This window comes from Molossus molossus, unplaced genomic scaffold (assembly GCF_014108415.1).
Source record: "Molossus molossus isolate mMolMol1 unplaced genomic scaffold, mMolMol1.p scaffold_m16_p_4, whole genome shotgun sequence".
NCBI classification, from domain to species: Eukaryota; Metazoa; Chordata; class Mammalia; order Chiroptera; family Molossidae; genus Molossus; species Molossus molossus.
Genome location: NW_023425377.1, coordinates 62,356,432 through 62,384,092, shown reverse-complemented (window position 1 = coordinate 62,384,092; position 27,661 = coordinate 62,356,432). Strand labels below are relative to the sequence as shown.

Below are 27,661 nucleotides of genomic sequence, written 5' to 3'. Positions count from 1 at the left end.
TTAGGTGAATGATACTCCATATACTGAACAAGCAGGTGGATGATAGTAATGCTGTTAATTAGGTAAAAGTCAGATTTCACTTACAAATAGTATAATCTGATAAGACTTAAAGTCAGAAGACCCAAATATCACCTTGACCCTGAAGTGCTTAATAAAATTATTGAAGCACAGCTACCTCACTCGGGCAGAGTGGCCTTGAGCAGGTGGAAATCAAGTGGTCTCATGTACAAATTTACAAAGTCATTAGTCTCCCCAGAAACAGGCCAGCTGAACCTTAGTGGAAGTGCCAGCTGTTAAATTGTAGGACACCCCAAAACTACCTTCCAAAGACCATCAAAGGTGTATTTGTAGTTAAAGAAAAAAAGTTTATTTAACTTACTGCAACAAGCAGAGAAAACTAGAGGAACTAGGGATCTTCTCAAAAAGGGGAGGCAGTTCAGAAAGGACTTATTGGATACTCTTGTTAGATTAGGGACTGTTAGATTTTAGGGTGGAAATTTATAATCTGGGCAGGGATTAGTTAGAATTTGTTAACTAAAGTTGTTAGAAGTTGTAATTTTAGTGTTAGATCAGATCTAATATATGTGCAGTTACTGTTAAATTAGTTTGCCTGCGGTCTTATGGAACATAAGGATCTGGTGGTAGAAAGAGTTTGCGTTTAGATAGTCTGTGATACATGTTGTGGTTTGGTTTGGCTTAGTTTATCTGTTTTATGAATGAAAATACAGTAAGATTGTGGCTTTTGCTTTGATTCTAAGAGGCAGCTGGTGTTAGTTTTGTTTTTTTTTTTGATAAACATTTTTATTTTTTTAATTTTATTTTTGTTACAGATGTTTCTCCTTTTTTACTCCATTGACACCCTCCTCCACATCCCCCCCCCCCACTCCGTTCCCGGCTTTGTTGTCCATGTCCTTGATTATGCATACATGCATATAAGTTCTGTGGTTTATCTCTTCCCACCCCCCACCACCCCCTCTTCTGAGGGTTGTCAGTCTGTACCCTACTTTGGTGTTTCTGGGTCTGCCCTATTCCTCAGACTATTATATTCATTATATTCCATATATAAGTGAGATCATGTGGTATTTGTCTTTTTCTGCTTGGCTTGTTTCACTTAGGATAATACTTTCCAGATCCCTCCATGTGGTCTCAAAGGATAAGAGATCTTTCTTTCTTACAGCTGCATAGTACTCCATTGTGTATATGTACCACAGCTTTTTTATCCATTCGTCTACTGATGGACACTTGGGCTGTTTCCAGTGGTGTTAGTTTCTTGTGTGTATAAAAGTATATTTGTAATTGTTGAAAGGCCTTAGAAAAAAAACTTTGACCTTAATAATTCTGTATTAGTTTTCTATAGCTGGTGGCAAACAGTATCTTAAAATAAAACCATTTTTGAGCTCACGGTTCTGTGGGTCAGAGTCCAGTACTGTCATGGACTTGTCTGCTCAGGGTCTCAAAGGTGGAAATCAAAGTGCTCACAAGCAAGCACTTTTTCATCTAGGGGAAGAATCTGCTCGCAAGTTCATTCAAGTTGTTGGCAGTTCCTTGTGGTGGTAGGATTGAAATCCCCCCCCCCCCTTTTTTTTTTGTGGGCCGTCAACCAGGGACCATTTCTAGCTCCTGGAGTCTACCTGTTGCCCTTGCTTTGTGGCCCCTTCTATCTTCAAGCCAACAGTGGAGAACTTCTACTTTGAATCCCTCTCATGTTTCAACTCTCTGAGCTCCTACATATCTGATCTCTAGATCTAGATTTAAAGGTCTCTTGTCAGGGCCACCTGGATAATCTCCCTGTTTTAAGATGAACTGATTGGGGACCTTAATAATGTTTGCAGACTTCCTTCACAACAACTCCCTAGATTATTGTTTGATGGAATAACTGGGAGAAGGTGTGTGTATATCATGGGCCAGAGAGCTTCTACTTCCTGTCTACCATAAGGTCTTTTTAATGTTTTTAAGCATAAACCACAGAATTTCCTCTGTGTTATCTTAGTAACTCTTGGTTGTTTATAAGTGTAACTTAAAATTGAGGTTGAATTTTTTAATATTACTTTAAGAGTCAGTTTGGGGTACAGCTCTGCTGATCTGAGAAAAGTCTTTATTTATGTATAAAAGTGATTAACATAGTGAAAGTTATTGCCAATGGTATTGCCTTTTTTTGCCCTTGGCATCTGTTACTTTTTTAAAAATAAAGTTTATAAAACTTGAAAAAATTGGAATGTAGGGCTAAGCAGATAGAAAAAAACAAAACCATCTGTAGTCCAAATACTCTTGCTTATACTTTTATTATTTATCACTTTTTTCCAATTATTATTGTTCATTTAAAAGAATATTATTGGCAAGTGTACTTGATGCGAGTTCCAACAACCAGCAGCTGCAGTTGCTGCGGTTCTGTCTTCAGCTTTATGATGTTTCCCATTGGCCAGAAATGTGCTAAGTCATCTCTCAGTTCAAAGCATTCAGTAAGTAATGGCAAGGCAAATCTACCAGAAACAAATACCTAATTTCCATGACAAATATGGTTATGCTGTACTAGCTAGTGGAGCCACTTTCTGTGTTGTTACATGTACATATACAGCAACACAAATTGGAATAGAGTGGTACCTGTCCCCTGTTGGCAGAGTGGAGAGAGAGAGCAGTAATCATCCCAGCTGGTATAATAATGAATTGTTCCAAAACCAACTCATAACTGATGCCAAGTGAAAGCACTGTGTACCCATTAAAATATGGCATGATAGGAGAAATCAAGTACATTTTAAACCTTCAAAAAAATAAAAGAATTTTATTATGTTTATGGAGTATATGAAATAACTATACTGACTTCTTAAATTAATTTCTCTGTATCATAAATGTAATACAGGGTCATTGGAGAAAGTTGAAATATTGAAAATTAAGAAGAATAAAATAAGTTTTAATCTTGTTACCTGGAACTAATATTTAGGTATATTTCTTTACCGCCTTTTGTAATGTATTACTTAGTTACAGTTTAGAACATATTGTAGGGATTTATTTTTAAGTAGAGTTAACACTGAAACACTTGTAGATTTAAAATAAGAGTTAGCCCTGGTTGGTGTGGCTTAGTAGGTTGGGTATCATCCAATGCACCAAAAAGGTTGCTGGTTCAGTTCCCAGTCAGGGTACATGCCTGGGGTTCAGGCTCTATCTCCAATGGAGCTGATTGGAGGCAGCTGATTGATGTTTTGCTCTCATATCAATGTTTCTCTCCCTCTCCCTTCTTTCTTTAAATATCAATAAAAAATATTTCATAAAAATAAGTGTTATTTGACATATTACTTATTACCTAGTGGTTTTTTTGGTATCCTAACCTTTAAAAATGACTTCACTGATTCTATATGAATTTGTTTAGATTATGAAAGTGTCTTTTATTTTAAAATTTTTACATGTGTATGTATGTGTGTGTGTATGTATGTGTGTGTATATGTATGTATGACATATATATGTAGGCCTATAACCAATATTTAATGAAATAGTAAAAAAGAAAAAGAATTCCATTGTCTGTCTAAATTGATTAACTCCCTAAGGGTCCTGACAGCTGAATTTTTGTTCTACCTTGTATATTATTATCATTAATGGACTAAGGACATCAGTATTTCCATTGGCTCCCCTTACCTCTTGCTCCTTGAGACAATACACCCATGGCTCTGGCATCCCTATGGGGAACAGCAGCTCAGGAGAAGAAAACCTTTTGAAGAGAGGTCTTAAAAGAACTTGAAAAGTAGAACAGAACACCATGTGCCTCCTCTCACCTCTTCTGGCTTCTTATACTAACTGTAATGCTAAAATATCTCAGCTGAAGATGCAGACTGCTATTGGACCTCAGTGCAGTAGATTTCTTTGCTGAAACATTGATATACTAGGCTCTCTTACTCTGAATTTTTTTTTTTTAAATCCTCACCTGAGGACATTTTCCCATTTTTTTGTTCAGATAGAGTGGGAGGGAGAGAGAGGAAGAGAGAGAGAGAGAGAGAAACATCGACGTGAAAGGGACACATCGAGTGGCTGCCACCCGCACGACCCAACCAGGGTCGGGGACAAACTGCAACCGAAGTACACGCCCTTAGTGGGAACTGAACCCAGGTCTCTCTGGACCACAGGCCAACGCTCTAACCACTGAGCCAAACCAGCCAGGGCAGGGCTGAATTTTTAAAGTATACAGAAATCATTATTTGAGTTACTTGGTAATGAAAATTATTTTATTACTTCCTTTACTTCTGCTTTTGAGCAGAGAGGGAAAGTGAAGACAAAATTTGGTTTCATTTTTTTTCCTTGCAAAGTGTCCAAAATGTGATTTGGATATGCTCATCAGCAATGCCAAGAGAGATTCTAACAGTGGGGTGAAAAACATTATTCTAGAAATACATTTCCTAGGATTGGTAAGAAACTGAAACAGAAGATATGCATATGAGTGAAAATTTGATCTCTGAGCTACATAATCTTTCTGAAATCACCCTGGACTTCTGAGTCTAGGGTTCAAAATGAATAAAGGTAGACTTGAAAATCTTTGGTACCATGACTTTTGTAGTTTAAAAAAAAACATTTTTTTTTTCTTTGTTGATATTAGAGAGAGAGGAAGGGAGAGGGAGAGATAGAAATGTCAATGAAAGAGACCATCGATTGGCCACCTCCTACATGCACCCCACTGGGGATCAGGCCAACAACCTGGGCCCTGACTGGGAATTGAACCGGCGACCCCTTGGTGCATGGATCGACATTGAACCACTGAGCCACACTTCCCAGGATGTAGTTTTTTCTTAATATTACTTTAACTCTTGACTATTTTTGCATTAAATTTTTAAAAAATTTATTTTTATTGTTGAGAGTATTACAGTTGTCCTCTAATTTCTCTTTATCCCCCTCCACCCAGCTTCTACCCCACCCCACTCCACCCCACGTCATCACCTCACTATTGTCTGTGTCTGTGGGCTACACACACACACACACACACACACACACACACATATGTGCATATAAGTTTTTTGGTTAATCTCTTCTCGCCCTCCCTTCCCCTTTCCCTCTGAGATCTGTCAGTCTGTTCCATGTTTCCACATCTCTGGACCTTTTTTATTTTATTTTTTTAATAGACTATATTTATTTATTTTTTCTTTATTGATTTTTAGAGGGAGAGAGAGAGAGAAACATCCATGAGCGAGAACATCGATTGCCCACCTCCTGCATGCCCCCCACTGGGGATCGGGCCTACAACCTGGGCATGTGCCCTGACCAGAAATAGAACCTCTGACCTCTTGGTGCATGGGTCAGTGCTCAACCACTGAGTCACATTAGCTGGGCTCTGGACCTATTTTGTTTGTCAGTTTATTTTATTAGATTCCACATACAAGTGAGATCATGTTATATTTGTCTCTTTCTGACTGGCTTATTTTGCTTAGCATAATAATCTCCAGGTCCATCCATGCTGTTGCAAAGGGTAAGAGCTCCTTTTGTACAGCTACTTAGTATTACACTGTTTAAATGTACCATAGCTTTTTTACCCATTCATCTACTGACGTTTCCTCAAAAAATAAAAAAATGGCTTCTGTTTGCCCCAGCAATCCCACTTCTAAAGTATATCCTAAGAATGACAAAAAAATTTTTTATTAATTATTGAAAGAGATACAAAAGTACACAAGTTCTAAATGTACAGTTTGATGAATTTTCACAAAGGGAACATACTTGTGTAACCAGCATCCATTTTAAGACTAGAACATTAGCTAAAATGTTGAGGTATTTTTGTTCAAGAAGGCTATGTAGGTGGTATATTTTCTAGTCCCTTTGATTCTGTGTATATATCTTTCTATAACCTTCACACATAGTATAGAGTGTTTGGCTATGCACAAAATTTACAAGTCACCAACTTTTCTCCTTAGAAATCTATACATGTTATTCCAGTGATAATTTAAAATTTAATATTTCAGAAAAAAACTAGACCATTATAATTTAAATATTTTCTTTTTGTAATTCAAGATTTTTTTCAAGAATATGCCACTTGATTAGTTTTTCTTAAAATGCAGCAATCCAATTTAATTAGTTTAAACAAACTTTTCTAGCTTAGAAAAGTTTTCTAATTTGCTTGTCTGGTGTGGCTCAGTGGTTGAGCATTGATCCATGCACTAAGAGGTCGCCGATTCGATTCCTGGTCAGGGCACATGCCCAGGTTGTGGACCTGATCCCTGGCAGTGGGGGGAGGTACTCAGGGGGCGACCGATTGATGTTCTTTCTCATGATGTTTCTGTCTCTCTCTCTCTCTCCTTTCCTCTCTAAAATCAATAAAGAAAAGAAAGCTTTTCTAATTTATTTTGAGTATTTTTTCACGTTGGTTCTAGTTCATTTCTTGAGTATCATTAATTCTTTAAAAAAATTTTTTTTCTTTATTAATTTTATAAAGAAGAAGGGGGAGAAAGAGAGAGAGAAACATCGATGAGAGAGAACATTGGTTGGCCCCCTCCTGCATGCCCCCCACTGGGGATCGGGCCCACAACCTGGGCAGGTGCCCTGACTGGGAATTGAACTGGCATCCTCCCAGTGCATGGGTCAGCACTCAACCACTGAGCCACACCAGCCAGGCATGATTCTTATTTTGGCTCTCCATCCTTTATTCTCTGTATGTCATTGAGCATTATTTTCATATTTGTCCTTTTCCTTTACATTTGAAAAGCTGCTTTAGTTTGTCTTCCATGTTACATACTTTATTTTTAGCTGTTTGATTTCTGCTCTTTGCTCTCTCCCAGCAGTTCATTCTTTTCTCAACCATCCCTCCTTTCATCTCATCATTGTCTCTGTTCCCATTACATAGAAGCCATCTTGTATTGTTGTTGTTTTTTTGTTTTGTTTTGATAGCTTCATAAACATGTCTTCTGGATCTTTCATTTTCAGTATTTTGCTCTTTCATTGAATCTTTGGGATGGTATTCTTTTTCCCTTGCCATGCAGAATTTTTGTCTTTTTTTTTTTAAAACTGATGATCCCAAGAGCCTATTTAGTGTTTGGCACGTATTAAGTGCTCTCTAAGTATTTATAGTCTTTACTCAAGCTTAAATGAGTTATGGCTAGGCTGAGATCACTCAAAGCCTGACTCAGCTGGAATTATTGAGGAGACCAAGGCAGAAGCTGAAAGTCACTTCTACTGAAATGTATTGGTTAAAGCAAGTCACTAGGCTAGCTTGGATTCTAGGGGAGAGGAATTAGACTCTACTTTTTTTTTTTTTTTTTTTTTTATCCTCACCCGAGGACATTTTTCCATTTTTTGTTCAGGTAGAGTGGGAGGGAGAGAGAGGAACAGAGAGAGAGAGAGAGAAACATCGATGTGAAGGGACACATCGAGTGGCTGCCACCCGCACAACCAACCAGGGCTGGGGACAAACTGCAACCGAGGTATGCGCCCTTAGCGGGAACCGAACCCGGGTCTCTCAGGACCGCAGGCCAACGCTCTAACCGCTGAGCCAAACCGGCCAGGGCTAGACTCTACTTTTGATAGGGGAGAGGCAGTGTCACATTGCAGAGAGTACACGCAGTGGGAAATACTGTTGCAGCCATTTTTGGAAAATAAAATCTGCTGTAGACATTGCAACTGCAAAATAGGTAATAATAACTGAGATTTCCAAAAATTGGAGATTGGTTAAATACATTATGATATAAGTAAGAAAGTATGGCATCTACCTAGGAGGAAAAAATATTTTATGATTTTTATAGGTATCTATGTATTAATGCATTAAGATAGTTATCTCGATCAAAACTCTATTACTAGCACATAGAGCAGTGCCTTGCACATAGTAGCAGTTTTCAGTAAAATTACTTGAATGAATTCCTTGAAGATACTTGGTGAGTTATTGCTGGTCACTGATAGTTTCTATGATGAGAACTTTCATTTTGTTCTCTTATTTTCATATGTATTTTAGAAGTTAAGGACTATTCTAATCAGGGGTCACTAGTCATTTTCCAATGGAAACTACATTTTATTTTAAATTAAGTATTTCTAAAATGTATGCTTTACATCAATAGTTTATTTTTGTATTTTTATCCTATTTAGTAGGAAAAATTATGAGTTCTTGTTTTGACAACTGGCAAAACAAAATATTTAGTATATACAACTTCTAATGTGGCATCCTAAATTATTTTGAAACATTTGGGAATAATCTACTTTAATGTTTTTTCTGTAGTAAGGTAATAGATATTTTTATTTGATAATAGCTTGGAAAATATAGAATAACCCATTTATGTATGTATGTATGTATTTTTTGTGGTACGTGCCCCTAGCGGGAACTAAACCTGGGACTCTCTGGTCCGAAGGCCGACACTCAACCACTGAGCCAAACTGGCCAGGGCTAGAATGACCCATTTAAAATGGGCTCTGATTTAAAGGTATTCTTTGAGGCATTGATGACTTGGCTATTTTTTCTTCTAAATGGAGAAAGGATGGACAGATTCTATTTTCAGGAAATGACCACAGTGATATTTCTAGTCTCACATGCTCTCATATAATTTTGCCACTTTGCATCAATAGGTGGAATCTATTTTCTCTCCCCTTGACCTTGGACAGGCTTGTGATTGCTCCACCCAATTGAGTATAGTGGAAATGATGCAATGTGGCTTCTGAGGCTGTGATATAAAAAGGATACAGGTTCCTCTTGGCTTTCTCTTAGGATGCTTGTCCTTGGAACTCAGTCACCATGGTGAGAGGAAGCTCAGTCACATGAAGAGGCCACACATAGATATTCTTATCCAAAACCTGATCTAATCAGCTGATGGTCAGCATTAATTCCTGGACAAGTGAAGTGGGTGGGCTTTCAAATGTTCCCAGGCCCTGGCTGTTTTATGTCCAGGGAGGCCTTCGGCATCATGGAGCAGAGACAAGCCAGTCCCACTATTTCTTCTTCTTCTTATTTTTTTAATCCTCACCTGAGGATATTTTTCCATTGATTTTGAGGTAGAGTGGGAGGGAGGGAGAGAGAGAGAAACATCGATGTGAGAGAGGCACATCAGTTGGTTGCCTCCCATACAACCCCAACCGGGGCCAGGGATTGAACCTGAAACCCAGGTACGTGCCCGTGACTGGGAATCGATCCTGTGACTCTTAGGTCCATGGGCTGACGCTCCAACTGCCAAACTGGTCAGGGCAAGCACCACTGTTTCTACTATCTGAATTTATGGTCCAAAGAACTTGTGAAAGATAACAATTATTGTCGTTTTAAGCCACTAAGTTTTTGGGTAATTTGTTATACAGCAATAGATAATTAAAAATAAAGGTTCTAGAAAACTATCATAGAGAAATAATCAGAGATTTGGATGAAGACATGAGAATGTTCACTATAAAATAATTTATAATAGAAAAAATTTTTTAAATAGTCTAATCAGCCTATCTTATAATAGATCCCTGTCTTACACCACTCACAAAAATTAACTCAAAATGGATTAAAATCTTAAACATAAGACCTGAAACCCTGAAATTCATGGAAGAAAACAGGAAAAGCTCCTTGACAGTGGTCTTGGCAACCTTTTTTTGGGTGGGGGGTAGCGGAGTATGACACCAAAGCACAGGTGACAGAAGCAAAAATAAGTAGGACTACATCATACTAAAAAGCTTTTGCGCCCTGGCCATTTTGGCTCAGCAGTTAGAGTGTTGGCCTGCGATCCAGAGAGACCAGGGTTTGGTTCCCACTAAGGGCATGTACCTCAGTTGCAGTTTGTCTCCGGCCCTGGTTGGGTCATGCGGGTGGCAACCACTCAATGTGTCCCTTTCACATCGATGTTTCTCTTTCTCTCTCTCCTTCCCCCTCTCTCTGAACAAAAAATGTGGGAAAATGTCCTTGGGGGAGGATTAAAATAAATAAATAAATAAGCAAATAAATAGATAGATAGATAGATAGATAGATAGATAGATAGATAGATAGATAGATAAAAGGCAGAAAATCTTTAAAAAAAAAAAAAGCTTTTGCAACAATAAAAATGAAGTTTAAAAAAAAAAAAGGCCCCGGTCAGCGTGGCTCAGTTGGAGCCTTGTCCTGTGCTTTGAAAGGTCATGGGTTCAATTCCCAGTCAGGGCACATACCCAGGTTTCAAGTTGATCCCTAGTCATGGCATATGCGGGAAGCAACCGATGGATGTTCCTCTCTCACATCCATCTTTCTTTTTCTCTCTTTCTTCCTCTCTCTCTCCCTCTCCCTTCCTTCCTCTCTAAAATCAATAAAAACATATCCTTCAGTGAGGATTAAAAAAATATTTTTTAATACCATTCTAAAAAGAAAAAGGTAACTTTGCTATAAACAGCAACAATAAAACTTTTGCACAGCAAAAGAAACAACAAAATTAAAAGGCAACCTGAGGAATGGGAGAAAATATTTACAAATTATATATCTGATAAATGGTTAATATAAAAAATGTATAATAAACTCAAGAACTCAATAGTGCCCTGGCTGGTTTGGCTCAGCGGTTAGAGCGTCAGCCTGTGGTCCAGAGAGACCCAGGTTCGGTTCCCGCTAAGGGCACGTACCTTGGTTGCAGTTTGTCCCCGGCCCTGGTTGGGTCATGCGGTGGCAGCTACTCGATGTGTCCCTTTCACGTCGATGTTTCTCTCTCTCTCTCTCCCTCCCACTCTATCTGAACAAAAAATGGAAAAATGTCCTCGGGTGAGGATAAAAAAACAACACAATAGCAAAAAAAAATTCAATTTAAAAATAGGTAGGGGAGCTGAATAGACATTTTCCCAAAGAAGACATACAAATGGCCAACAGGGACTAAAAAAAGGTGCTCTACATCACTGATCATTGGGGAAATGAAAATTAAAACCACAGCAAGATATTCCCTCACACCTGTCAGAATGACTGTCATCCAAGAGCAAGAGATAACATATTGGCAAAAGTGTGGAGAAAGGGACCCCTCCACCACCACCCCATGTAGCCAGTATGGAAAACGCTACTGAGGTTTCTCAAAAAATTAAAAATAGAACTATCATATGATCCAACAATTCCACTTCTGGGTATATATACAGCTTTATAAATGGAATATTTAGAGGCAACATACAGCCACAGAAGTGAAGAAGGGAAACTTACTTGTGTGTGTGGTGGTGAGTGGTTTATTTGTAATTTGAAAGGATGCAAGAAACTATCTTTATGTTACAGTTCTTATACTTCATAGTTTTACTAAACCATGAAGGTGTTAGAAGCTAAAACTTGAGCTTGTTCATCTGCCTGCAGAGACAAAGTGTTTAGGTTGTATTTTTTTATTAGTGAAATCCTGTGTGCCATTAAGGGCAGTTAGAAAATGAACTTGTCAGATATTTGGGTTCTTAGAACAAGGCTATCGTTCATTGTGAAGTGGGTAGTGAAGTCAGGTGAACATTATCTTTTGTGAATGTGAATCTAATTTTAACTCTGGTCTTTTACTTTTTCTAAATCCATATTTATCCAAACCAGTGTTACTAAAAGTGTGGTCTGTGGACCAGTGTCAAATTCATCCACCAATTATTACTAAGTACAGTAAGTAGAGAAATTGAGCATTTAAAAGTGTTTATAGACACTGGCACAACATCTATGCATGTGATCCTTTTTTAAATAATTTATTCTTACTGCATTTTACAAAGTATAGGTTTTGACAGATTGAGGGTAGGGGGAGTTTCCAAAGATAGTTTACGAAGTACTTCTCTAGATCCTCTTTTTTCCCTCTCAGAAATTCCAAATTCCTTGTATCCATGTAGCCATAGTAGATATTGGGAGAAAGGATATGACGACCAGTAAATTGTGTCTATGTGATGAGTGGTGAAAAAAAGGTGCTGATTATCTGAGATTAGTTGTGTCTTTACTCAGAATTCCCTTTAACCACTGTCCAGTTTACTACAACACCATTTTAATATGCATAAGAATTGCCTTGGGGCACCTGTTAGCAGGATCCCCAGAAGTTCTTATTTCAGAAGTCTGAGAATGTACATTTTAAACAAATACCTCAGTTGATTCTAATAAATGTTGTTCCTGATAGGTCATTAAAAACAGGATACTTAAAGAAAAGAGAAAAAATAATAAAATAAAAACAGGATACTTGAGAGTAAAGGGGAGCACTATCAATAATTACATCAGGACAAAATAAATAAACTGGGAATGTCACAATAGGTACACATAGACATGTGGTCACTCTATCTGGGGTATATTTTTTTAAACTGGAGATTTAAAATTTTACTGGAAAGTTTCTGCTGTTTCCTTTCATGACCAAACTTAGCTGGGTTTCCCTTAGTCTTCTTAGGACTGTGGCTATTTCCACTCTTCTATGAATCAACAACTGTAGTGCTCATAGAACAATCTAGTAAAAGAAGGGAGATAGAATTCAGGGCTTCTGAACATAGCTAGGAGTAACCTGAGGTGAGGTAAGACCCACTCCTTTGAAGTTGAAGTTTTTTTTTTTTTTAATCAGATTGACTTTATTTGTCCTAACTTAAAAATCTAGGACTCTTCTGGAACTTTCTGTTATGCATGTCCCAAGCCAATCTTAATTCCTCTTAGTGTTCCTGGCTCAGCTGTGTCCCATTTCTCTTAGCTGGGCATAATCCCCTTAATCCATTTCAACCTTGCTTTTACTTTCATTTAACTAAGTGACTTGTTTACTTGTTTTGCTTTAAATAAATTTTCACTGAAGAATTTGAGAGAAAGAAAAAAAAATCTCTCTGAATTTCTTCCTCAGAAGCTCTTTAGGTTATCACCTCTACTTATAACTTTTATGATATATAAGAAAAACGCATTTTCTATTTGATAAACTGTTCTCTGATTACAACTGGAGGAAAATTATTTGTTGTAATAATACTGGTAAAACTTAAATAATATCTGTGGATCTCTTGTGTATGTACTACCTCTATAAGGATATTTTAATGAGGATTCCAACATATTTGATTTTATCTTATTTCATGTTTTTAGTTTGTTGACCAATTTCTTTGATTTATAAAGAGGGATATTAAAAAGAAGCAGACTTTCTGTGGGGTTCATTTCAAAACTGGAAAAGGGCTGAGAATAAGAGTTTAAAGAGGTAAATTAAGGAGAATGATTAAGTGTGGAATCTTCCATTTTTCTGTTTTCTGGATCGAGAGTTCAGGTGTACTGGTTCTCTGAAGTCATCTATAAGAAGTTAGATTAAGTGTAGTTCTAGATTGAGCCTCATGTGAATTTCTCTAAAGAAGGGTGTCTAAAGCTTATACTCTTTTTTTTGGTAGTTTCTACATTTTTATTATAAGGATTTCAGACATATTACAATGGTAGAGAAGTATTATGAACTTTCAAATTCTTATCACCCATCTATACCACTGCTTATTCCTTGTCCTTCCATTATCTTAATCTAATTATATCAAATAGCATATAATTTCATCTGAAAATATTTTAGTAAGACTCTCTAAACCAGTGGTTCTCAACCTTCCTAATGCCGTGACCCTCTAATACAGTTCCTCATGTTGTATTGACCCCCAATCATAAAATTATTTTTGTTGCTACTTCATAACTAATTTTGCTACTGTTATGTCTTAGGCAACTCCTGTGAAAGGGTCGTTCAACCCCCAAGGGCTTGCGACCCACAGGTTGAGAACCACTGCAACTATAAAAGATGATGATGTTAAGCACAACTGTAGTACCATTACATTTTAGTAAACGTTTAAGGAAACCTGTTCAGGACTAACCTTTTATGCTGCCTTGGAGACTCACCAGATGAATAAATAAAAGATTCATCATAATATTTTACTTCTGTTTTATTTTAGAAGTATATTATTCTATTAAAATAGTATATTGATAATCCATCTGAATAACAAAGACTCATTTATCCTTCAAATTGGGATACTTTGATAGCAAAAGGGGTACTATTAACACTATTAACAGTTATGCTAGGAAACCAGTTGAAATCTAGGACTGTCAGTAAACTGGGCTACATGTGGTCTCCTATCTCAAGGTAATATTTACTGGTTAAATAGCTGCTATTATTTTCTTCAGTGAATTTTGAATAGTCACAATGAGTCAAGTGGTAGCTAAGAGCATGATGAACCTTATTATAGAACTTTCTTTACTAGTAAATAATACAAAATGGTATGGTTAGATCAAGTCTAAAATTTTTTAAGTGCCTATAGATTTCAGCTTGGTTCTTTTTTTTAAAATATGTTTTTATTGATTTTTATTAATTTATTTTTGTTACAGATGTTTCTCCTTTTCCCCCCACTGATTCCCCCCTTCCTCTCCCTCCCCGCCCTGTCCCCAGCTTTGTTGTCCATGTCCACTGTTCATGCATACATGCATATAAGTTCTATGGTTTATCTCTCCCCCACCACCCCCTCTACTGGGGATTGTCAGTCTGTACCCCATTTCCAAATCTCTGAGACTACCCCATTCCTCAGACTATTATGTTCATTATATTCCACAAATAAGTGAGATCATATGATACTTGTCTTTCTCTGTTTGGCTTGATTCGCTTAGGATAATACTTTCCAGGTCCCTCCATGTCATCCCAAAGGATAAGAGATCTTTCTTTCTTATAGCTGCATAGTACTCCATTGTGTATATGTACCACAGCTTTTTTATCCATTCGTCTACTGATGGGCATTCAGGCTGTTTCCAGATCTTAGCTATTGTAAATCGTGCTGCTACGAACATGGGGGTACATATATTCTTTCTGATTGGTGTTTCAGGCTTCTTAGGGTATTTTCCTAGAAGTGGGATCACTGGGTCAAATGGCAGTTCAATTTTTAATTTTTTGAGGTAACACCATACTGTTTTCCATAGTGGCTGCACCAGTCTGCATTCCCACCAGCAGTGTACTAGATATTGACTTTTATTTAGAGAGAGAGATAGAAATATCAATGGAGAGAGAAATATCGATCATTGCCTCCTGCATGCCCCCCACTGGGGATCGAGCCTGCAACCTGGGCATGTGCCCTGACCAGGAATCAAACCGGAACCTCTCAGTTCATGGGAGGACGCTCAGTCCACTGAGCCACACCAGCCTGGCTTGACTTGGTTCTTTTTTATATAAATAAATTTATATAAATAATTTATATAAAATAAATTATTTTATTTTTTTAAAGTTTTAAATTACAGTTGATATTTAGTATTACAATATTATTGACTATATTTCCTATGCTATACTTTATATCCCAGTGACTATTTTGTAACTAATTTGTACTTAATCCTGTCATCTTTTTCACCTAGCCCTGAACTTGGTTCTTAATAACACTTCCATAAAGCTAGAAGTGGAACCACCAGACATAAATCACAAATTAAAATGAACCCCTCCTTTTAAATTTGTGGTTTATAGACTTGTGGCTATTAGATAACAGAGAAATTTTTTTTTTAATCCTCACCCATGGGCATTTTTCCATTTTTTTGGTTCAGATAAAGTGGGAGGGAGAGAAAGGAAGAGAGACAGAGAAACATTGACATGAAAGGGACACATCGAGTGGCTGCCACCCTCACGACCCAACCGGGGCCAGGGACAAACTGCAACCAAGGTACGTGCCCTTAGCAGTAACCGAACCCAGGTCTCTCAGGACCGCAGGTCGATGCTCTAACTGCTGAGCCAAACCGGCCAGGGCTAGATAACCGAGAATTTAAACTAGACTATATCATAGCATAGTTAAATGAAAAGATGATAGCCAATTAAAAAATGTCAAAAAGATTTTTTGTTGAAGTTGCTAATTCACCATGATATTTAAAAAACTTTATATCCAGCATAAACTAAAGTTAGTTGTTAGCATTTCCAGTTTAGAAAATAGAACTAGACCTCCCATATCTGTTCATTTCAGGATTATGCTCTGTTATAGCAAATTATTCTCAGGGAGAGCTCCAACCTATTAGTAATGTTCTTGTTATCAATAATATTGTAAGCAACTATCTTTTTTTTTTTTTTTAATCCTCACCAGAGGATATTTTTCTATTTATCTTTAGACAGAATGGGAGGGATGGAGGGAGAGAAAGAAACATCTATGCCAGAGGCACACATCGATTGGTTGCCTCTTGCAGGACCCCCACCAGGGCCAGGATGAACCCGAAACCAAAGAAACCGAGGTACGTGCCCTTGACTGGAATCCAACCTGCGATTCTTTGGTCTGCGGGCCCATGCTATAACTGCTGAGCCAAACCGGCTAGGGCAAGCAACTACATTTTAAGAATAAAGTATACAACTATGATTCCTCTGATCAGGAACTGAAGTCAGACTTCTGGAACAAATATCTAGTTTCCTTAGGTCAGTGTTTGGAAGGAGTAAATGCCCTTTTTTAAAAAATTATTTTTATTAATTTGTCTTTGTTGCAGATGTTTCTCCTTTTTCCCCCATTGATACCCTCCTCCCCATCTCTCCCGCCCCTTCCCCAGCTTTGTTGTCTATGTCCATTGGTTATGCATACATGCATATAAGTTCTGTGGTTTATCTCTTCCCCACCAACGTCCCCTCTTCTGGGGTTTGTCAGTCTGTACCCTACCTCTATGTCTCTGGGTCAATTTTGTTCATCAGTTTGTTTAGTTCACTATATTCCACAAATAAGTGAGATCATATGATATTTGTCTTTCTCTGTTTGACTTGTTTTGCTTATCTCCAGGTCCCTCTATGTCATCTCAAATGATAAGAGATCTTTCTTTCTTACACCTGCATGGTATTGCATTGTGTACATGTACCACAGATTTTTATTCACTCATCTACTGATGGACACTTGGGTTGTTTCCAGATCTCAGCTATTGTAAGTAGTGCTGCTATGAGTATAGGGGTACATATATTCTTTCTGATTGGTGTTTCAGGCTTTTTAGGATATATTCCTAGAAGTGGGATCACTGGGTCAAATGACAGTTCAATATTTAACTTTTTGAGGTAAAACCATAGTGGCTGCACCAGTCAGCATTCCCACCAGCAGTGTACTAGAGTCCCCTTTTCTCCACATCCTCACCAACACTTGTTGTTTGATGATTTGTTGATGGCGGCCATTCTGACAGGTGATACCTCATTGTTGTTTTAATTTGCATTTCTCTAATGACTACTGACGCTGAGCATCTTTTCATATGTCTCTTGGCCATTTGTATGTCCTGTTTGGAGAGGTGTCTGTTTAGTTCCTCTGCCCATTTTTTAATTGGGTTCTTTGTCTTCCTTTTGTTGAGTTGTATGAGTACTCTATATATTTTGGAAATTAATCCCTTATCTGATGCATCATTGGCAGTTATGGTCTCCCATATGGTAGGTTCCCTTTCTATTTTGATTATTGTTTCTTTTGCTGTGCAGAAAGAAGCTTTTTAGTTTGATGTAGTCCCCTGTGTTCATTTTTTCCTTTGTTTCTCTTGCCTTAGGTGTGGTATCAGTGAAAATTCTGCTGCATATGATGCCTGTAAATGCCCTTTTATTGTGATTTTTTTCCCTTGTTTTTTCTTCCGACAGTTTTATTTGTAACATCTTTTCTATAGATAAAAGATATTCATTACATCTAGCCTCTTGTCTCACTTTTAGCTTATTTACTAAATCAACTTCAAGTTTTTAATGTTTATATGAAAAACAGTATAGTTTATATACATATATATCTTCTAAATGACTGGCTTTAATTTTGTATTATTATTGATTTTAGAGAGAGAGAAACATAGCTTTGTTGTTCCACTTACTTATGCATTCATTGGTTGCTTCTTGTGTATGCCCTGACCGGGGATCAAACCCGAAACCTTGGCTTATCGAGATGACGCTCTAACCAACTGAGCTATCCGGCCAGGGCTCCTTAAATGACTAACTTTAACTGTGGTCATTTAAAAAATTAGAACCAATCATTTATAATATATAGTATTTTGGAATTTTTTCCCCACATAGTTCTGGTGGTATGGATATGAAATCATGGTGTTTAATTCATTACATTAAAGAAATGTATTCATGGTTGTTCTCTATACATTTAAGTATTTTAAAGGTTTTTTTCTCTTTCTCTAGCTGTCCCCTTCCCTCCAACCCAACGGCTTACTTTGAAGGAAGTGTTTGAGAATGGGAAACCTAAAATTGATATCTTGAAAAACCATTTGGTGAAGGAAGGGCGACTGGAAGAGGAAGTAGCCTTAAAGATAATCAATGATGGGGCTGCCATCCTGAGACAAGAGAAGACTATGATAGAAGTAGATGCTCCAATCACAGGTATGAGAAGTATTTGCATGGCAGCACTTAGATTTGAGCTAATTTAAGAAATCACAAATAAATAACTAAAATGTGTTGTAATTTTTCTAGGAATTATGAGACAGTTTTAGGATTGTTTAGTATGTTTTATTCACTGAAGAAATACAATTTAAAGTTTCTGTTATTTCCAGTAGGACTATTCAGTGTTGATAGATTGACTATAGTTATAGAGCAGTCCAGTCAAAAACAAAAGTGATTTAAAAGTTAAACTGTGATCCCTATTGGTGTAATGCCCTTTTTTTTTCTAAGACATGATTTTTTATGTTACCCCATGTCTTTGTTTTCCTAGTGTGTGGTGACATTCATGGACAATTCTTTGACCTGATGAAGTTGTTTGAAGTTGGAGGATCACCTAGTAACACAAGCTACCTCTTTCTGGGTGACTATGTGGACAGAGGCTATTTCAGTATAGAGGTAAAAATTAAGCTAAATATGTTGGAACTACCATGTTGTCTTTTTTTCAGAGAGAGTGGAAGGGAGGGGGTGAAAGAGAGAGAGAGAGACATTGATTTGAGAGAGACACATCAGTTGCCTCCCGCATGCACACTGACTGGGGTAGGGGATTGAACCTGCAACCCAAGTACGTGCCCCTGACCAGAAATCAAACCCTTTAGTTCATAGGTCAACACACTAACCACTGTGTCACACTGGTCAGGGCTCATACTCTCTTTTTAAAAAATTTTGCTTTCCATTCTTTAGTAGAAAAAATTAAAATGAGAACATTGGCAGAATTTATAAACTTTGTTATTTTTAATCATTAAAGTGATAGAGAAATGTTTTGATATAAAATTTCTTTTCCTTTTTTTAGCCAGTAGAAAGGCTGACAAATAAAAGGCTGTATTAACCCAGCTTTGCAGATAAATTAAATGTTTACTAATCTTTCCTCTTTGAAAATAGTTTACAGGCTGTACATAAATGACATAAATTGCTAATCACCTTAAATGGGGCTTGGATTAGCTGACCTTAATTGTAAAACCATAAGCTGCTGGGCCACAGTGAACTCTTAGATTAACTGCCAATGCTAAATAAGCAGGCACTTAGTTTATCGAAGGAATAATTTCTGATGCTATTACATATAGTAAGCACTTAATAAATGTTCATTGAAGGAAAAAAATGATTAATTAATAAAGTTAACATGAAACCTCACAATTTACTTTTATTTATTTATTATTTTTATTTTTTATCCTCACCCGAGGATACTTTTTGCATTTATCCTCAGATAGAGGACAGAGAGAGAGAGAGAGAGAGAGAGAGAGACAAACATCGACATGAGAGAGACACATCGACTGGCTCCCACCCGCACAACCCCAACTGGGGCGGGGGCAAACTGCAACCGAGGTACGTGCCCTTAGCAGGAACTGAACCTGGGTCTCTCTGGTCCACGGGCTGATGCTCTAACCGCTGAGGCAAACCAGTCAGGGCACAATTTACTTTTATATATTTTGAAAATTGAATGATGAGAGGAAAAAGGTTATAATTAAAACAAACTCTAAGTTTTTATGTATAAAAGTTAAAACTATTTTAGAACCTAATGCAAGGGCTTGAGTACAGTGGAACCACAACACATTCATATTTAATGTCCATTGATTCAACTGTACATGCTTGGCAAATAAAAGAGAAGTAACATTGAAATAGTGTGGGTAATCGAATTTATAATGTGCCCAGACTAAGCATGAGATAAGGAAATTGAGTCTGCTTGCTATTCTTGTAGTCTTTAGTTTTGCCTCTCCCTCAGACTGTGAGAATCTCACTGTACTAAGTGTGTTTCTGGTGGTTAAAGATTTCTTGTTCTTGCAGCATCACTCCTAAATACAACTCAACTGTCTCACCTGGTGCTCAACCAAAGAAGCAGCAGTTGTTCTAAAGCTGCCAGAGAAATAAATGACAAAAGAAACAGATCATACTCTTTAGATAGATAGAGAATCTAAATTCATGAATCAGAAAAGTTAAGTGTTATCTGCCAGTGTCTCAGACTCTTTGGTGTCATCTATGAGAACAAAGGTTAATGATAGAAACTAAGAAAATAAACACATTTTCCCTTCTGCTCAGTAAATTCTTAGTCTCTAAATTGGTACCTGGGATGGGTAGAGAACATACGTACTTGTAGATTATTTCATTGACAAGTTTATCTATTCCTACTTCCTATTCACATTTCAATAGACAGTGAGTTAAAAGTATGGATGTTTGAAAGACCCTTTGAATGTTTACCTCTTTTTGTGTTTGCTAACTTGAGGGGGTTTTATTTTATTTTTTTATTTTTTATTGATTTTAGGGAGAGGAAGGGAGAGGGAGAGAGAGATAGAAACATCGATGAGAGAGAATATCGATTGGCTGCCTCCTGCATGCCCCTCACTGGGGATTGGGCCCACAACCTGGGCATGTGCCCTGACTGGGAATCGAACCAGCTACCTCTTGGTGCATGAGTCGACGCTCAACCACTGAGCCACATCAGTCGGGCACGTGAGGGGGTTTTAGAGGCTGAAGGAAAGAATATAAAACTTAGTGAAGTTTTAGTTAGTCATTTAATGAAACAATTAAAAAAAATCCTTATCAGAGCCCCTGGCTGGTTTGGCTCAGCAGTTAGAGCATCGGCCCATGGACCAAAGAGTCACAAGTTCAATTTTAGTCAAGGGCATGTGCCTCAGTTGTGGTTTGGTCCCTGGCCCTGGTCTGGGTTGTTCGGGAGGCAACCAATCAATGTGTCTCTCCCACATTGATGTTTCTCTGTCTCTGTCTCTGTCTCTTTCTTTCCCCTTCCCACTCTGTCTGAAAATAAGTGGAAAAATATCCTCAGGTGAGATTTTTAAAAATAAAGTCCTCATGCCCTGGCTGGTTTGGCTCAGCGGTAGAACATTGGCCTGCGGTCCGGAGAGACCTGGATTCGGTTCCCACTAAGAGCACATACCTCGGTTGCAGTTTGTCCCTGGCCCTGGTTGGGTCGTGCGGGTGGCAACCACTTGATGTGTCCCTTTCATGTCAATGTCTCTCTCTCTCTCTCTCTCTCTCTCTCTCTCTCCCTCTCCCTCCCTCCTCACTCTATCTGAACAAAAAATGGAAAAATGTCCTCGGGTGAGGATAAAAAAATAATAAATAAATTAAAAAAAAATAAAGTCCTCATTGGAGGATATGTTTATTGATTTTAGAGAGAGAGGAAGTGGGCGGAAGAGAGAAACATCGATGTGAGAGAGAAACATTGATTAAACTTACAACCTTTTTGGTATACGGGACAATGTTCCAACCAACTGAGCCACCCGGCCAGGCTCAACAACTTTTTAAAAATATAGATATTGTGCCAAAGTATCTTTCGATTGTTAACTCACATACTTTAAAAAGATTCAATTCCCGTTTTGTTCAGATAAATCCCAGGGAACCCTGGCCGGTTTGGCTCAGTCATTGGAGTGTCGGTTTGCAGACCAGAGAGACTTGGGTTCAGTTCCCGCTAAAGGCATGTTACCTCGGTTGCAGTTTGTCCCCGGCCCCTGTTGGGGTTGTGTGGGTGGCAGCCAGTCGATATGTCTCTCTCACATCCATGTTTCTCTTTCTCTCTTCCCCCCTCTCTACCTCCCACTCTACCTGAAGATGAATGCAAAAATGTCCTCAGGTGAAAATTAAAAAAAAAAAAAAGAAAAAGATTCAGTGCATCAGTATATTCAGTAAAGCATACACAAAAATTCCACAGTGATTTTTATACACATATAGTATATTCAGAATATGTTGCTGAATATTGTTTTCATCATGATCAACTAATGTTTCTTGAGTGCCAACTTTATAGCAGGCTCTAATGATAAAACGATAATAAGATTCATACTATCTGTAGGAGCTGACAGTCTAAGAGAAGAGATATACTTATGAATAGATATTTCAGTGTACTGTGAAAGTATGTATTTAATTATCAGCAGTATTCTTCATATTAGGACCTTGTATAGTGCCTGACACACAGTAGACACTCAGTTTCACCATTCCTCTATTGGTGGATAATTAGGTTTGTAGCAGGTCCTGCTTTTTGCCTACCTTTTTCTCCTTTCTTCTTGTCAGAATTCCTGTTTTGTTCAGATAAATGGAATGGGTGCTTCAGGGAGAACTTTTCATTTCAAGGAGGGAAGGTCCTTGCCCTAGTCTCAGGGAATGAATTCATATTGGTCTGAACTAGTTATGACAATCCATTCCCTGTCACCAGTGGATTGATTTAGGGGTAAACATGGGATCCTGTTTTGCCTACTGATATATAAAAGAAACTCTGCTGGGTGTTTGTTTTGTTTTGTATTTTTGGTTATTGTTGTTGTATGTGTGTATAAGAGAGTTTGTGTTTTGAAATATTCTTTTTCCATGCCTGACTGGTGTGGCTCAGTGGTTGAGTGTCGACCCATGCACCAAGAAGTGCCTGTTCAATTTCTGGTCGGGGCACATGCTCGGGTTGTGGGCCCAATCTCCAGTGGGAGGCATGCAGGAGGCAGCCAGTCACTGTTCTCTCTTATCAATGTTTCCATCTCTCTCCCCCTCTCCCTTTCTCTCCTTCTCTCTCAAATCAATAATGAAAAGAAAAGAAGAAGAAATATTTTCTTTCCAGATGAAAAGATTTTTGCAAGGTGAAAGCTTTTGGACCCTTCATTTCACTATGTCATTTCAAATATATATTGTAGCAGCTATCTTGAGACTGTGAGGAGGTGCTATAACTATAGATGAAAAGCACACCTGCTGTGAATCACAGATCAAAGAGTTAGAGAGGGGATGGTTTCTTGGTGATGATGTTGAGTTGGTACAATAAATGTGGACATCCGACTTCCATATATTTAAAAGTCTTTATGGATTAAGTAACAGTTAATTGGCTATTATATCACTTGTACTGTAAGTGGTACAAGGTTGTTTTCTAATCATTTCTGTTCTACATAATGCTGCAGTTAACATCTTATAGAATATATCTTTGATGACATTTCTGATATTTCCTTAAATCAGATCCTTATAAGTGAAATAACTGGATGAAAGAGTGTGAGCATTTTTAAGACTTTTTATACATATTGCCAAATTGTTTTTAGAGAACCTTATTACACTTTATTTTTTCTTTCTATACTTAATAATTTTTCTTTCCTTGAGCCTATATGAGAAAATTAAGGCATGATGATTTTTTTTCATGGCCAGAGCAAGCATTAGTCTTTCCTGAAGCAATGCAGGCTTTGATTAGTATACCAGGGACTCATCCAAATGTCACTGATAAAACAGATTATTAAAGTTTCACCTTTTCTGAGCCCTTTGGTGTTCCTTCTTCATTACTACCTGTCAGAAAGTACTTCCTCTGTAGTAGGGAAGCTAAATTTTCATTTCCTTTAATTGGTTTTATAGTCAGAGAAAGGATTAAAAGGAACATAATCAGCATAGGATATACTAAGTGCATGGGAGCCACCAAAGAGAAAATGTTACTGGATGTCCAAGTGATGTAAATGTTATCAGATGACTAATTGATGAACAATTGTTGATATTCAGAAATAATTTCTTGAAGTGGAGTAAAAATTATGTTGACATAGAAATAAAGAAGTAATCGAGCGTTGGAACAGATCTTCTGATAATCATGACCTTGTCGTTGAATTGTACAAGATAATTATAGTTGCATTTTGATGTATAATTTAAGGAAATAAAACTTGAGACTAGAGGCCAAGAAATATGTCAACCAGATTACATTATAATGTGGATATGGATTATGCTTTTATATAGCCCATTACTCCTAAAAGGTGAGTTGGTTTTCTCAGGAGTCAGAAATAAAGACCCAAATAAATAAAAAGATATATAATGTTCTTGATTGGGAAAGATAAGTATAAAAATGAGAAAGTGCTTTCTAACTTTCTATGTGGATTTAATATAATTTTTCCTTGGAATTTTTTTTTTTATCCTCACCCGAGGACATTTTTCCATTTTTTGTTCTGATAGAGTGGGGAGGAAGAGAGAGAGAGAGAGAGAGAGAAACATCGACGTGAAAGGGACACATCGAGTGGTTACCACCCGCATGACCCAACCAGGGCTGGGGACAAACTACAACCGAGGTACATGCCCTTAGCGGGAACCGAACCGCATCTCTTTGGACCGCAGGCCAACGCTCTACCGCTGAGCCAAACCAGCCAGGGCTCCTTGGAATATTATATGCAAGTTATGTCAAAAACAAAAGTCAACCAAAAAAGAAAAAAAATCTAAGTATTATTTATATGTCTCTATATTTAAATTTTATAATGTTTATTTTGTAATGTCTGTCTCAAATAAAATGTACATATATTTTAATTTAAAAATTCCATTTTTAAGAAATTATACTGCAGATGTACTTATAATTATGTACGATGACATATGAATTAATATTTTGTCATAATAATTGAGAGGTTCCACTGGCATTTCATGAGCAGGGTCCAGGTATCTAAAACATCCTGCACTGTTTGAAAGTGCTTTTAAAATGGTCAGTAGTATCTATGTAGAGAGACATTTTAATTTTTTTTTTTTTCGCCCTGGCCGGTTTGGCTCAGCGGTTAGAGCGTCGGCCTGCAGTCCTGAGAGACCCGGGTTCGGTTCCCGCTAAGGGCGCGTACCTCGGTTGCAGTTTGTCCCCGGCCCTGGTCGGTTGTGCGGGTGGCAGCCACTCGATGTGTTCCTTTCACATCGATGTTTCTCTCTCTCTCTCTGTTCCTCTCTCTCCCTCCCACTCTACCTGAACAAAAAATGGAAAAATGTCCTCGGGTGAGGATAAAAAAAAAAATAATAATAATAAATTTTTTTTTTCTTTATTGACTTTTAGAGGGGAAGGGAGAGGGAGAGAGAGATAGAAACATCGAACCCGTCAGGGCACATGGGTCGATGCTCAACCACTGAGCCACACCAGTAAGGTGAGAGACATTTTAAATTCTGGGAATATGGTGAAGAACAAGCAAAGCCAAGTCCTTTATTGTGTTTTTTAAAGCGAGTGACAATATCATAGATTTGTGTAGTGTCTATGAAAATCAAACCAAGGGGACAGGAGTATGCTAATTTACATGGAGATCAGGGAAAGCCTGTCTGAAGAGGTAATGTTTGAACAGGAACTTGTATGACCTGAGAGAATGAACCATGCAAAGAAGGTGGGTTGGGAAGTACATTCTAGACAGAGGACAGAAGTGTAAAAGCTCTGAGGCAGGAGCATGCCTAAGGCAGGTCACAAGTTGTATCAAGGCTGCTGTGGCTAGATAGAATAATGACTAAGAGAATGATGTAGGGATGTATGAGAGAGAGGCAGGGGTTAGATCATGTGAGTCATTGCCTACTATGGTGTAGAGTTTGGGTTTCATACTGAATGTGATAGAAAGCCATTGGAGTTATTTGTTTGTTTGCTTTGAGCAGGGGAGTAATATTTATGTTTTAAAGCAATTTCTTTGACCTGGCTGGTGTGACTCAGTGGATTGAGCGTCGTCCTGTGAACCAAGAGGTCACCGGTTCAGTTCCCAATCAGGGCACATGCCTGGGTTGCAGGCTTGATCCCCAGTAGGGGTGTGCAGGAGGCAGCCGATCAGTGTTCTCTTTCATCGATGTTTCAGTATCTCTCTTGCTCTCCCTTTCTCTCTATCTAAAAATAAATTAAAAAAAATAAATAAATAAAACAATAATAAAACAGTTTATCTGGCTGGAATGTGAGTGGGTATAGAAAGACCAGTTAGGAATATAACCCAGTAAGAATGAGCAAAAGATATTGGTAACTTAGATTAGGCATTTGAGAAGCATTTGGATTCAGAATTTTGAAGTCTTGGGAGTTGGGAAAATCTCAGTTGAATTAATCAAACTCCTTAGGTCATGCATAGCCCATTTATTACTCATCTTTGCAAAGTCCATCTCTGTTTGTTTGTTTTCTTATCTGTGACTTCTGTTTTCCTTTATCTCTCTCCCAAGTACACGTTTCTGTTGTATTTGGTATATGCCTCAGAATACATATAATACATTAATCAGTTTTTTAACATACAAGTCTTTTATGGATGAAGTATTTTAATTTTACATAAATGTTATAGTGCTGTTCTGTGGTTCTGAAAATTCAACCTGTGTCATAAATACCTGGAGGACTTGTTCAAAAGTAGTTTGCTGAACCCCACCCCAGAATTTCTGGTTCATTAGGTCTGGGGTAGAGCCTGAGAATCTCTAACAAGTTCCTACATAATGATGATGCGCCACACTCGGTGACCACACTGAGAACCATTGCTGTAGCTCTATTTCTGTTTTATTTTTACGTATTATGTTTTAAAAATCTATCTGGATTGCTGTGTATTTCTACTTCATTGCTTTCTGCCTGCTGTATAGTATTCCATAGTACATATCTATGACATTTTCATCTTATGTACTCAGTGGTGGATAACTAGGTTGCTTCCAGTTACTTTCCACAGTGAACACTGCTTACGATATAAATCCACTTAAGGTCTCATGTTTTAGTTTCTTTATGGTTTATGAACGAGTAGGATTGCTAGGGAAACGGGTATATGGCTTCATACTTGAACTGACTATTGCCAGATCACTCTTCAGAATGGCTATACCAGTCTATACTCCTGCCAGTAGCACCTAAGAGATCATATTTCCTCACATCCCTCTTGCCAGAATTTGGTTTTATCTCATTTTCTAACATTTATCAGAATGATGAGTATAAGCATTATTTTATCATTATTTCAATTAATATTTTCTAATTCCTAAGGAAACTGAGCATCTCATATTTTAACCATTACACTCTTACAATCACTGTTAAGAGTTTCTTTTTTTTTTTTTTAATCCTCACCCGAGGATATTTTTCCATTTTTTGTACAGATAGAGTGGGAGGGAGAGAGAGGAAGAGAGAGAGAGAGAGAGAGAAACATCGATGTGAAGGGACACATCGAGTGGCTGCCACCCGCACGACCAACCAGGGCTGGGGACAAACTGCAACCGATGTACGTGCCCTTAGCGGGAACTGAACCCGGGTCTCTCCGGACCGCAGGCCGACGCTCTAACCACTGAGCCAAATCGGCCAGGGCAAGAGTTTCTTGCATGACCTTTCAGAGATAGGTTAAGCATATACAAGCATATTTACATAATCTGTTTTTAAGAAATAAATGTGCCTATCACTGTACATTTCCCTTTAAGTACTGTTTTATCTGAGTCCCTGGTATTTTGACACGTATTGTTTTTATCTTATCATTCAGTGTTTTACTTTTTTTTTTTTTAATCCTTACCCGAACATTTTTCCATTTTTTGTTCAGATAGAGTGGGAGGGAGAGAGAGGAAGAGAGAGAGAGAAACATTGACTTGAAAGGGACATATCGAGTGGCTGCCACCCGCATGACCAACCAGGGCCGGGGACAAACTGGAACTGAGGCACGCACCCTTAGTGGAAACCGAACCCAGGTCTCTCTGGACCGCAGGCTGACGCTCTAGCCACTGAGCCAAACCGGCCAGGGCCAGTGTTTTACATTTTAAGAATTCTTTGTAATTGACAATGAAGTGTAGTATATGTTTTTGTTTCCAGTCATGCAGAATTTTTTTTGGAGTTGATG

General features: G+C 37.9%; 1 protein-coding gene across 5 annotated transcripts in view; it reads left to right on the top strand.

Annotated features, from left to right (window-relative positions):
- PPP3CC (protein phosphatase 3 catalytic subunit gamma) overlaps positions 1–27,661 on the top strand; it is a 159,819-nt gene that overhangs the window by 46,358 nt on the left and 85,800 nt on the right. For all 5 annotated transcript variants that reach the window (XM_036281742.1, XM_036281738.1, XM_036281741.1 and 2 more), the window contains exons 2-3: positions 17,913–18,110; positions 18,439–18,563. In XM_036281742.1, coding sequence (XP_036137635.1) covers positions 17,913–18,110; positions 18,439–18,563 — 323 coding nt within the window. The remainder of the gene's footprint in view (positions 1–17,912; positions 18,111–18,438; positions 18,564–27,661) is intronic.